At 46.1% G+C, this 13580-nt stretch overlaps 1 protein-coding gene across 2 annotated transcripts in view; it reads right to left on the bottom strand.

The window, feature by feature from the left end:
- Nucleotides 1-4713: 4713 nt before the first annotated feature.
- The window catches only part of ZBTB44 (zinc finger and BTB domain containing 44), a 101034-nt gene continuing 92167 nt past the window's right edge, over nt 4714-13580 (bottom strand). The window contains exon 6 of one of the 2 annotated variants that reach the window (XM_063943632.1): nt 4714-13413. In XM_063943632.1, coding sequence (XP_063799702.1) covers nt 13125-13413 — 289 coding nt within the window. In that variant the 3' untranslated portion in view covers nt 4714-13124. The remainder of the gene's footprint in view (nt 13414-13580) is intronic. The other variant, XM_063943633.1, reaches the window with a different exon arrangement.

The raw sequence follows: 13580 nt of genomic DNA, 5'->3' as shown, positions 1-13580 counted from the left end.
AAGGTGTTTGAACCCGACCAAGTAGCTGCTCGGCAAAGTTGTAATGCCGAGACTCCCCGGGCAGCCGCCCAGGACGAGCCCACCTTTCTGGTAGAATGGGCCTTCACCGATTTCGGTAACGGCAATCCAGCCGTAGAATGAGCCTGCTGAATCGTATTACAGATCCAGCGCGCAACAGTCTGCTTGGAAGCAGGAGCCCCAATTTTGTTGTGAGCATACAGGACAAACAGAGCCTCTGTTTTCCTAAACTGAGCCGTTCTGGCGACATAAATTTTCAAAGCTCTTACTACATCGAGAAACTTCGATTCCAGCAAGGCGTCAGTAGCCACTGGTACCACAATAGGTTGGTTCAAGTGGAACAACGATACCACTTTCGGCAGAAACTGCTGACGAGTCCTCAATTCTGCTCTATCTTCATGGAAGATCAAATAAGGGGTCTTGTGGGACAAGGCTGCCAATTCAGACACCCGCCTTGCGGATGCCAAGGCCAACAGCATGACCACTTTCCAAGTAAGAAATTTAAACTCTACCTTCTGCAAAGGTTCAAACCAATGAGATTGAAGGAATTGCAACACCAAGCTAAGATCCCATGGTGCCACAAAGGGAGGTTGGATGTGCAACACGCCTTTCACGAAGGTCTGAACTTCTGGAAGGGAGGCCAATTGTTTTTGGAAAAAAACTGATAAAGCTGAAATTTGAACTTTAATTGAGCCCAACTTTAGGCCCGCATCCACAACGGCTTGTAGAAAATGGAGAAAACGTCCTAACTGAAATTCTTCCGTAGGAGCCTTCTTGGATTCACACCAAGACACGTATTTTCTCCAAATACGGTGGTAATGTTTAGACGTTACTCCCTTCCTAGCCTGAATAAGAGTGGGGATAACTTCCTCGGGAATACCATTTCGGGCTAGGATCCGGCGTTCAACCTCCAAGCCGTCAAACGAAGTTGCGGTAAGTCTTGGAACACGCACGGCCCCTGCTGTAACAGATCCTCCCTCAGAGGAAGAGGCCAGGGATCTCCTACGAGTAATTCCTGAAGATCCGGATACCAAGCCCTTCTTGGCCAGTCTGGAACAATGAGGATCGCTCGAACCTTTGTTCTTCTTATGATCTTTATCACTTTTGGAATGAGTGGAAGCGGAGGAAACACGTACACCGACTGAAACACCCACGGTGTCACTAGGGCATCCACTGCTATTGCTTGAGGGTCTCTTGACCTGGAACAATATCTCTGAAGTTTCTTGTTGAGGCGAGACGCCATCATGTCTATTTGAGGAATTTCCCAAAGACTTGTCACTTCTGCAAAGACCTCTTGATGAAGACCCCACTCTCATGGATGGAGATCGTGTCTGCTGAGGAAGTCTGCTTCCCAGTTGTCCACTCCTGGAATGAAGATCGCTGACAGAGCGCTTGTATGCCTTTCCGCCCCACGGAGCACCTTTGTGGCCTCTGCCATTGCCGCTCTGCTCTTTGTTCCGCCCTGGCGGTTTATGTACGCTACTGCTGTTATGTTGTCCGACTGAATCAAGACGGGCCGATTGCGAAGATGTTCCGCTTGCAGAAGGCCGTTGTGAATGGCCCTTAACTCCAGAACGTTTATGTGAAGACACATTTCCTGGCTTGACCATCTTCCCTGGAAGCTTTCCCCCTGCGTGACTGCTCCCCAGCCTCAGAGACTCGCATCCGTGGTCACTAAGATCCAGTCCTGGATCCCGAACCTGCGTCCCTCCAGGAGGTGAGCGCTGTGCAGCCACCACAGGAGTGAGATTCTGGTCTTGGAAGACAGGGTTATCCTTCGGTGCATGTGCAGATGGGACCCGGACCACTTGTCCAACAGGTCCCACTGAAACACTCTGACATGGAATCTGCCAAACTGAATGGCCTCGTAGGCCGCCACCATCTTTCCCAGCAACCGAGTGCATTGATGGATCGATACTCTTGCTGGTTTCAGCATTTGTTTGACCAGGTTCTGAATTTCCAGAGCCTTTTCCTCTGGAAGAAAGACTTTCTGTAATTCTATGTCCAGAATAATTCCCAAAAACGACAGCCATCTCGTCGGAACCAACTGTGATTTTGGCAAGTTTAGGAGCCAACCATGTTGCTGCAGAATTGTCAGGGAGAGCGTAATGTTCTGCATCAATTGGTCCCTGGATCTCGCCTTTATCAGGAGATCGTCCAAGAACGGGATAATCGTGACTCCTTGTTTGCGTAGGAGAACCATAATTTCGACCATTACTATGGTGAAAACCTTCGGAGCCGTGGACAGACCAAACGGCAATGTCTGAAATTGGTAATGACAATCCCAAACTGCAAACCTCAGGTAAGCCTGATGTGGGGGATAAATGGGAACATGCAAGTAGGCATCCTTTATATCTACCGACACCATAAAATCCCCCTCCTCCAGACTGGAGATCACTGCACGGAGAGATTCCATCTTGAATTTGAATTTTTTATTTGAGGTTCAGGATTGTTCTGACTGAGCCGTCTGGCTTCGGGGACCACAAACAGGCTCGAATAAAAGCCTTCTCCCTGTTGCGATGGGGGAACCCTGACAATGGGGGTCATTCAGAGTTGTTCGCTAGTTGCCAATTTTCGCAACGGAGCGATTAAGGCAAAAATGCGCATGCGCATGGTACGCAGTGCGCATGCGGTATTTTAGCACAAAACTTAGTAAATTTACTCACGTCCGAGCGAAGATTTTTCATCGTTGAAGTGATTGGAGTGTGATTGACAGCAAGTGGGTGTTTCTGGGCGGAAACTGGCCGTTTTCTGGGAGTGTGCGGAAAAACGCAGGTGTGCCAGGAAAAAACGCGGGAGTGTCTGGAGAAACAGGGGAGTGGCTGGCCGAACGCAGGGCGTGTTTGTGACGTCAAACCAGGAACGAAACGGCCTGAGCTGATCGCAATCTGTGAGTAGGTCTGGAGCTACTCAGAAACTGCTAAGAATTTTCTATTTGCAATTCTGCTAATCTTTCGTTCGCTATTCAGCTAAGCTAAGATACACTCCCAGAGGGCGGCGGCCTAACGTGTGCAATGCTGCTAAAATCTGCTAGCGAGCGAACAACTCGGAATGACCCCTAATGACTTGATTGTGACACAATTTTTGTATTGCGGAGCATGCCACCTCCCTGTCTGGAAGAGAAGCTGGTAAGGCTGATTTGAAAAATCAGTGAGGGGGGACGTCTTGAAACTCCAGTTTGTACCCCTGGGACACTATTTCTAAAACCCATGGGTCCAGGTCCGAAAGAGCCCAGAACTGACTGAAGAGCCTGAGACATGCCCCCACCGGTGCGGACTCCCGCAGAGGAGCCCCAGCGTCATGCGGTGGACTTGGCAGAAGCCGGGGAGGACTTCTGCTCCTGGGAACCGGCCACGGCCGGTGATCTTTCCTCTCGTAGCAAGGAAGGAAGACCCTCGGCCCCTTCTGTATTTATTGGGCCGAAAGGACTGCATCTGATAGTGTGCTTTCTTTTGTGGTGCAGGCACATAAGGTAAAAATGATGACTTACCCGCGGTAGCCGTAGATACCAAATCAGCGAGGCCGTCACCAAACAACACACCACCCTTATACGGTAGAGACTCCATAGCTTTCTTAGAGTCAGCATCAGCATTCCATTGATGAATCCACAATGCTCTCCTAGATGAGACTGCCATGGCATTGGCCCGTGATCCCAAGAGGCCAATATCTCTCGCAGCTTCCTTTAGGTAGACAGCAGCGTCCCTGATATGACCTAGTGTCAAAAGAATGCTATACTTATCTAGGGTATCCATTTCAGATGACAAGTTATCTGCCCATTTTTCGATAGCACTACTCACCCACGCAGATGCAATGGCTGGTCTGAGTAGCGTACCCGTGGTGACATAAATTGATTTCAATGTATTTTCCGGTCTACGATCCACAGGGTCCTTTAGGGCTCCCGTGTCAGGGGATGGGAGAGCCACCTTTTTGGAGAGCTGTGGTCCACAATGGGGGGTGACTCCCATTTTACCCTATCCCCAGAGGGAAACGGATACGCCACTACAATCCTTTTGGGAATCTGAAACTTTTTGTCAGGTCTTTCCCAAACCTTTTCACAAAGCGTGTTCAGTTCATGAGAGGGAGGAAACGTTACCACAGGTTTCCAGCTTTCTTTCCTTTAAACATACAGACCCTAGTATCAGGAACAGCAGGGTCCTCGGTGATATGTAATACATCTTTTATAGCCACAATCATGTACTGAATGCTCTTTGCCAGTTTTGGATCTAATCTGGTATCACTATAGTCGACACTTGAGTCAGTGTCCGTGTCGGTATCCGTGTCTGTCAGCTGGGCAAATGAACGTTTTTGTGACCCCGAGGGTGTCTGGACCTGAACAACCCATCCTCTACGGATTTCTTCCAAGCCTGGTTCTGAGACTCATAGAGTAGTCTGTGTGATCGCCCAGAATGAAACGACTGGGAAAGACCTACAATTCCATCATGCACAGTAGCAATTTATGTAGTTTGTGTTTGGAAAGCAAAAACAATATAACATCAGTAGAAGGAAAATAAAAAAATACACCAAACAGCAAAAGAAGAGATTAATCTCAAAAAGTGTTTTGATGTAATGCGCAGTTTCGTTAGACCTACGTAGGAAATCCAGGCGATAATGCGGGATCATCTGCAAGCCGGTAATTATAGGCCATCCGGTGTTATCATGAGGCACCTGGCGCAAGAAAGAAACACCCACACTATAAAACATTAATAATAATATATTTTAATGAAAAATCTTAGCATCATGTTCCTATCCAAAGACACTCAAAACTAACTTTTTTGTCCTTAATTTGACCTATGACAGAACCAGATGAGAACTGAAATCCTTTCAGCATTTTCAAACATTTTTTTTTTTGTGTGTTTTGTTTTTTTAGATTAAAACAACCAGGTTAGCAAAATGTACCCAATACATACTTCTCTTATATCAAACAAGCTAGGTATTCCATACAATGTAGCTATACAGAGTATATACATTACACAACAGGGGTGAAGCCAAACTTGGTCCTGGATCAACAATAGGGTAGCATGGATCTAGTGCGCAGAAACTAATCTTATAATTTTTAGGATACTTGATACAAGATCTATTCTGCTTGAAGCGGATCTGCTTCTTGTACTTAATTGAAGCCCTGATTATAAAAGTGCATCTGCGTCACACGGAGAACGTTAAGCCTTTGCAGAGCAGCTGCATCAGGTCAGTCTCCCAGCCGACAAGTCTCCAGGTTTTAAATGAATATGAGGTTTCTGAGCAAACCAGACACAAAACGCAAAGCGAGGGAACCAGCCACCATTCCAGTTCATTTCTGCAGCCGATGATTACCTGTAATAAAGACTTACTGTAGAATGCTCATTTATACAGGAAAGACAGGATTTACAGACTGTAGTGCACGCAGTACTAAGACATGTGCGGAACATTAGAAGAAATGCAAGTGACCCCATCCTGTACACAAGTAGAAGCAGACAATTTTGTGGGTGTATATATTGACACAGAGGTGGACGCAGTCCCGATGTTTGCTACAAGCACAACCCCTCTGGCGCATGCGTTTCCCTGACTGTAGGACATCGAATGCTGTTGCACACGGGATCGCTGTCATTAAATAAACGCAAAAAAAGGCCTTTTTATGGGTGTGTCATGGTAAGTCATTGCCACAGAGGCCATGTTAGCTGGAATTCAGAAGACAACACTGGGCCTGATTAAGGTCCCGACACTGCAACGGCGCATACTGCAATCTGTGTTTGGTACTTTGCGCATGTGTACTAGGATGCAGCTCGGATCAGTAATGCATGCAGCATTACCATATTAGAACTATCGCTGCTGCAAGGGTGTAGTAGGGTATGACGGCGGTCGGGCTCCCGGCGACAAGCATACCGGCGCCGGAAGCCTGACCGCCGGCATACCGACAGCATGGCGAGCGCAAATGAGCCCCTTGTGGGCTTGCTGCGCTCGCCACACTGCGGGCACGGTGACGCGCTACGCTATCTATTCTCCCTCCAGAGTGGTCGAAAAGTGTCGATATGCCGGCCTGTCGGGATTCCGGCGCCGGTATACTGTGCGTCGGGATCCCGACAGCCGGCAACCTGAAGACCCTGCTGCAATAAGCTCCTCCAACCACATCTGGATCATGCCCCCTGCACCGGCAAACTACTGCTGCAACAGTCAGTGGTGAGAACGATGATGGGCAGATGGATTTACACCATCCATGATCACTGAATGTGGCTGCCTCAGGGTTTACACTTTAGCGCATGTACACAAGGGAAGGGCTAAAACTAGCATTTGCATATTACCACAGTGGCAACAGCGGATACAACTGCGGCCACCTCTGAATCACGCCACGAGTCCCAAAGTCTGCACTCTCACGCATCGTGGTTCCATGCACAGAATTGCTGCTTCCACCGTGTGTAGGTGACTGGTCCAACTTAAAGGTTGGCTCCACTCAGAAGACAAAAAGTATTTTGTCTAATTAAACTGGTTATGCAAGGTTATCAAAAATGAATGAAGTAACAACGGATGCTTGACATCTGTCTGAAATCAGCAGTTGAAGACTCAAGTTGACTGCTGTAAACAGAGGACACTCCTTAGCAACATCTGTAAGCACCGAAAACAAACGGCGTACTGCAATGACTATTTCCATGCTACGGATGTTGAGAAGGAGCGTCAGATAGTCACAACATGCTCGTCAAACGGCAGCATCAAGCATGTCTGGATCTTCCAACTGTCTATTTCAGGCAGCAGTCAAATATCAGTAACTACTCCAGGAAGTGGCAACAATCAGCATCAATTAATTAGGAATAAATTGTATTTTTAATTGAAATAATTTGGGAGTGAAGCAACCAGAGGAGCTTAGGCTCAAACGCTAGACTTAATAACACAGGGTCAATGTAAAGTCTTGTTTTCATGCTGGTTTATTCAGAAATAACACCTCAATCCTTGGCTGCATCACAACAGTGGCTATTGTATTATTCTCTGCCCTAGCCGGAAAAGGGCAGCCGTCCGTCTCGGCTGTGTTACACTGACCATAGCGACGTACACAGCATATGGCCTCATCACGGTGGTAAAGCTGAAAGAAGTTGATAAACTATTTCTTTAACTTTTTTGTATCATTCTTTTTCATTTGTCTACCCCAGGCGTAAAAGGGAAATGACCACGCGACGTGCAGTTTGGCTCTACCCCTCTCAGACATTTTGAAAACATCAAAAGCTTACAGCCACGGGCTCAAGGAACAGATCGGAAAACAAAAGGACAATAAAAGTAACAACTGTGACCTTCACATTGATTACAAGAACTGTAGAAATAATCGTAACATTTCCAAAACGGCACTTGTTTTCCAAAAATGGGCACAAAAATAGATATTGTCGCCACCAAGAACAATGGGGTACTATAAAAATGTTAAAAGCCAGATACAAGTATATAAAATGTGTACTTTTTTTGTTAAACATTGTGTACATTTAAACAAAAAGAAAGCTATCTTTGCCAACAGATTAATATACATGCTAGGTGTTTAAAATTAGATCAGAGGCATTGGGGAAACCCAACAACTGAATTGTATAAGTTACATTAGGACAGTTCACCAAGAATCATGGGCTTGAAGGGAAATGTAAAAATGTTTATAAAGCAGGAACACTCCCAATTACTAACTCCCGGCCCCCCGTGTGTGACCGTCAAAGGGGAGGAGTGTGACTTCTTTTAGGTCAGGATGAGGGATGGTATAGTTGGCAGAATGAAAATACGCCTCTTCCAGACGTGGCTTAACCCCAATCTATAACGTTTACACAAATGTGGCACCTGTGCTTAAACTACATCCACATAATGGGCCTGATTGTGAGTCGGACGCTAAATGCACGCAATGCAGATATTTGAAGTGCTGCGCGTACATCAGAGTCCCAAAGATTACCGTCACTGGTGCAAAAGCGAACACGCGCGTGCTTAATCTGAAATTCCGGCGACACGCCTACGCGAGCTCGCCTTGTTACAACCCAGCCACGCCCCTTCCGTAGCAAGTGAAGATGCAGCTGAGTGTGCACCACACCTCATTGCCTATAGTTACAGAAAAAACACACACACACACACACACTCCGCAGAAGGACTTGTGCAACCCTTATTGTTCTGCACAGGAATGTGTGACGGAGACACTCGGTATACCTTGATGTACATGGGCTCTCCTGTATGGCGTCTGGGTCTTACTCATGGACTGGACACAAGGTCAGCACATGCTGCAACACATACAAGTGTGCTGTAGTTGCAAGCAACCAATCAGGGGCCAGCTTTCACTTGCACAATGGGGGTCATTCCGAGTTGTTCGCTCGTTATTTTTTTCTCGCAACGGAGAGATTAGTCACTAATGCGCATGCGCAATGTTCGCACTGCGACTGCGCCAAGTAAATTTGCTATGCAGTTAGGTATTTTACTCACGGCATTACGAGGTTTTTTCTTCGTTCTGGTGATCGTAGTGGGATTGACAGGAAGTGAGTGTTTCTGGGCGGAAACTGGCCGTTTTATGGGTGTGTGTGAAAAAACGCTACCGTTTCTGGGAAAAACGCGGGAGTGGCAGGAGAAACGGAGGAGTGTCTGGGCGAACGCTGGGTGTGTTTGTGACGTCAAACCAGGAACGACAAGCACTGAACTGATCGCAGATGCCGAGTAAGTCTGGAGCTACTCAGAAACTGCTAAGAAGTGTCTATTCGCAATTCTGCTAATCTTTCATTCGCAATTTTGATAAGCTAAGATTCACTCCCAGTAGGCGGCGGCTTAGCGTGTGCAAAGCTGCTAAAAGCAGCTTGCGAGCGAACAACTCGGAATGACCCCCACTGTGTAAGGAATGGTCGCAGCTACATGCAGGGTGGAGAATACTGCTGGAATGAATGTGCCTTCCGCCATGATATCTGAAAGCCTGTCGCTGCAATTGTTTCCGGTGTTGTGCGCGGTACTCGGTGTGTATATGCAGATGTCTCCGCCTCTCTGCCGCCCAGACAGCTCCCGTCCATGCTCTTAGTTTGGTAGCCGCTCTAGGGAGACAATACACGTCTGAGAAACACTCTCCATCTGCCTCACTGGGCGTTCCAGGATATTTACTAATGTCTGCAGGTGGTTATCAGATGTACAGAATAGTAAGTATGCAAGGATGTAACGCAGAAGTGAGAATTCACGTGAAAGATTTTAGTAAATTTAACCATACTAAATCACGATGGTGCCACTGTCATAAAAGCCACTGCTCACAAGTGTTCTGGTGAAACTCACGTCGTGGAGGCTGCACAACCGGGCACTCGTGTTCTACACACCGGTGATCAATACATACAGCTCATTATTACCAAACCCATCAGCCAATGTCCCGAGGGGAGGACAAATATGCAGATATGCAGGGCGAATACACAAAGTGCGTCACCCTGAATACTCTGTAAAGCAGCATTAAACACAGGCGTCCCACAGCTGAGGAACTTAATGCATGGTGATGTGATAGTGTAATCATTGGAACTAGAGCGGAGCTTCATCCAGCCTTGTAAGAAAAGCAATAAAAACATTTAAATTAAAAATAAAAAGTTAAAATTGCTAACTTTAGTCACCCCAAAGGGGCACCTAAATCCCGACGTGACAGCTGGTACTACCCTCTGACATTATTCCGTTACATTGTGCTGTGTAATATGTATTATTACTCGGAGATCCATGTGCTTGGCATGCAGAGACTAGGCACCACCAGTAGGTGGCGTAACTGCCGGCTGTGCCTCTATAACGGACACTGGGCTTATTCACTACAACCTGATTTTGTTAGACTGGCTGCTATATATCTGCGCTTTGTTACTAAGCATCAGTCCCACTGCGTGGCCCTAAATCCTTTTGCCCGCTTTTCAGTGTGACGCCGGGAACAACAATGACAGTTTTCTAAAGAAGCGTGGACTGTTACCATGACTACGATGTACTACGTGTCGGTGCTTTGCTGCCACCGCAGTGCAGAATAATTTATGAGTTCTCGACCAACGCCTGTCCTTGTAACACATGAAAAAGTCAGCGCTTTCTAAATAAATGATAACTGGGCAGAGAGGTGCCCGTTTGCTTTCGTTATTGGGGTAGGAGACACACAGGGGAAAAGAAAAAGCTCATTTGTAAAACAAAGGGGTTTAGCTTGTCACGGCACGAGTGTTCGCTAGCACTAGCAGAGGTCGAGGAAGATATGTGGTATGGTCTTTGTTATACTAACACATAAGTTAGAATTGGGGTTTTGCTGCTGGCTATGGGTGGGGGAAGTAAGCAGTAACATGAGCAATGACTTGTAAATATATATGTACATTATTTATATAGTACCTTTTATTCCTTATACAAGTGTTTTCATGTTGTAGTACCTTTACAGATACAATTCGGTGCATGTTTACACCATTGGGTGCAGCAGGGGGGGGGGGGGTGTTGCGGTAATGCAGAGGCGTCACCGCAAAAGGCGCAGTCAATGAGAAGGCTATGTTGCCCAAGGTACGGCGCCATCTGCTGCCAGTGTTAGCAATAGCACAGATGGTGGACACACTGGAAGACAGTGTGACGGTACTCTTTGTAGTGTAGTGATGATTATCCATTTAGCAGTGCTAACTGTGCTAGACTAAATAAGGTCTTGTTCTTAGATTCTCAGAAGGTTCATCTGAAAACAAAATTCCAGCAAGCACTCAGCTCAAGCCGCACCCAGTCGTGAGACTCTGGCCAATTTGAACAAACCCCACACGTTGTTTATAAGCATTAAAACCAGGTGTTGCAGAATCCCGAGGGTGCACCTGTCTGCCAAATTCTCTCATATCCTCATTTCCCACCCGCACACTGATCTGTTACATGTAATAGCAGCAGCATCCACTTCTGTGCCCATGAAACACCTAATGCAAGGGGAGGAAGAAGTAACCGATTCCAGGCATAAACCGTGTATAGCTGGCACAGCTAGTCCCAAAACAAGACTTACCGTGATATTTGGGATTTCTCTAGGGTAGGGGTTCTCAAGTCCAGTCCTCAAGTTCTCCCACAACAGGTCATGTTGTGTGGATTTCCTTTAATCATGGTGAGTTAATCTATTTCACTGGGACAGTAATCCTCCAACCTGCTTCCACAGACAGAAATCCTTAAAACATGACCTGTTGGGAAGACTTGAGGGTTGAGTTTGAAGCCCACTGCCCTGGGGAACAAATAAGTCATCGGGACCTGGAACAGAGCGGTCCAACAACTTTCTAGACCTGTGGCATGCAATCTATTCATATTCCTCATATTTCCCTCCATCTTTTACATTGTACCAACTACAAAATCCCAGATGGAAAACGTCCAGTTAACTCCCGGTAATTTAGGGGGACATTTACTAAGCAGTGATAAGAGCGGAGAAGCGAGCCAGTGGAGAAGTGGCCCCATCAACCAATCAGCAGCTCTGTATCATTTTATAGTATGCAAATTATAGATGTTACTTCAGTGCTGATTGGTTGCCATGGGCACTTCTCCACTGGCTCACTTCTCCGCTCTTATCACTGCTTATTAAATGTCCCCCGTAGTATGTTATCAACTGTCAATTGTTATCACTGCTGTAACATGGTACCCAAAGCACCAGTGTGATAGGTACAATTGCCTATGAAATCTTAGCATTCCTCTTTGCCAGACTTTGTCGGAATGATATATCATATATATTATATAATGGTGCTATCTGTCTTGGGACTAGTGCCACTTTCACAGTTCTAGATTTGGCTACGACATGAAATTTTGCGAACGAACCGCTACAGTAATTGGCATAAATGTTGGACAAGCTGTAAGTTTTGTCATCTCATTAGCAGGAGAACTTCCTACAGACCGTTTCACGCGACAGGTCCTGATGTTCCACGTTATTAGCTTATTATCTACCGGTGGCTTTCCCTGAGCAGAAATACCACATTCCTTTTTCCTTTCTTACTCGGGCAGTCACCTTATGCAATATACCAACAGCCACAGAAACCAGCTCCCAATTTCCATTGGGTCCAGAAAATCCGTACGTCAGACATAAAGGCTTACAAACAAAAAAAAGAGAGAATAATATATATATATAATAATAACCTCCTGGAAAGTAGGAGAATTAGCAGTTTTAGATACAATAAAAAGGTTAGTAAATAAAAAGAGAACACATGTAATAGTGTCAATAGAAAGCAACAACAGCAGTACTGTCAGTAAAACGTTAACCAATTAGATCTTTGCTTAGTTCAGCTAATCTAGAAGATTTTGTGCTTGCCGAGTTTAGAACCGTAAAATTATACTAATCAAGCGAAATGTCTTTAGAACTCTTGGGGGTAACGTAATAAGCTGAATCAAGCTGATCCATTAATTAGGAGATGATTTGTACACTTCTCTTTGCTGGTGATTACATTTGGTCTACAAGTTGGCTGAAATTAAAACACATTGAGAGCGTGGACAGTGGAGTTAAATCTGTGTACCAGTGCTGCGACAGTCCACACCGAGACAATACAGGTCACTCTTCACATTAAAATACACTCCAATCATGTAACACAAATTACGTTTAAAAAAAAAAAAAAGAATTTCATACTTCCTATGATGAAGAGAAAGTTCTGGAGCAATCAGTGTCGCCTGTAACACGAGAAATAGAGGATTCCTGCAGCAATGCACACGCTAATCCAATGTATATACCGTCATGAGTGGTCTCTTCTAGCCAGTCCCTCTCGTCTCTGGACGAGATGATACAACGCCACCAGAGGCAGTCACTGAAGGGTGCGGTCACTTCAGTAAAGCAGCCTCCGCTGCACCATCCTTCAGCTGGCCACACAAATGAAGATGTAATTAAAGGACTGACCAGCAGGTCAATAGGATATATTCTGTTGAAGTGACCAAGCGTAAAATGAAAGGCAAAGGTTACTCCGATAAATGGGTGAAGATTCCAGCTTTCTGCCAGTGGAGGAAGCGGCTGTCCTCGGTTCATCAATGAAAACTAGGAGAAGAACATGGCGAGCACCCCGCTAACAGCCTCAGGGGCCTCACTTACTCTCCTCAGAAAATATAAAGTAAAATAAAATTGACCAAACACAGGCATTTCCCAACGTAGGAAAAAAAAAAAAAATTCTAAAAAAAAAAAAAAAGGAAAGAAAAAAAAAAAGTCTAGATAAAGGGCAGATATTTCCAGACATCGGCTATTCAACAGCAATGGAGGCCACCTCTGTTTTCGGGGTGTCATCTCTGCTGGTTTCTTCCATAGGGCTGACCTTTGCAGGCTCGGCCATTTCATCCTCTTCCTCTTTCTCGGCAAGGCCACTGAGGGAGCCCAGGGGAAAGGTGCTCTCGCAGTTCTGTGTGGAGGAGACCTGGGAGATGACAGGCATTTGGACAGAGGAGTTGCTTTCAAAGCTGTGTTCTGCCAGCTCGTACTGCCCAAGGGCCTCTTCCTGCTCCTGGCTCAAGTAATCCGGCACTAGGAAATCGCTGGGGAGAGAGACAGACACAAGAGAATCAGACCACCGTCAGACCACTTCAAACACCCTGCCTGACCACAGCTTCTAGCAGGAGGGACCCCTCTCCTGCACTAACCACTATTTACCATAGCCAACTGCTAGCCAATATATATGCACTATAGGAATGCTGGTTGTCAG

Source organism: Pseudophryne corroboree, chromosome 10 (assembly GCF_028390025.1).
Source record: "Pseudophryne corroboree isolate aPseCor3 chromosome 10, aPseCor3.hap2, whole genome shotgun sequence".
NCBI lineage: Eukaryota > Metazoa > Chordata > Amphibia > Anura > Myobatrachidae > Pseudophryne > Pseudophryne corroboree.
This window is presented reverse-complemented; position numbering and strand designations above follow the sequence as displayed.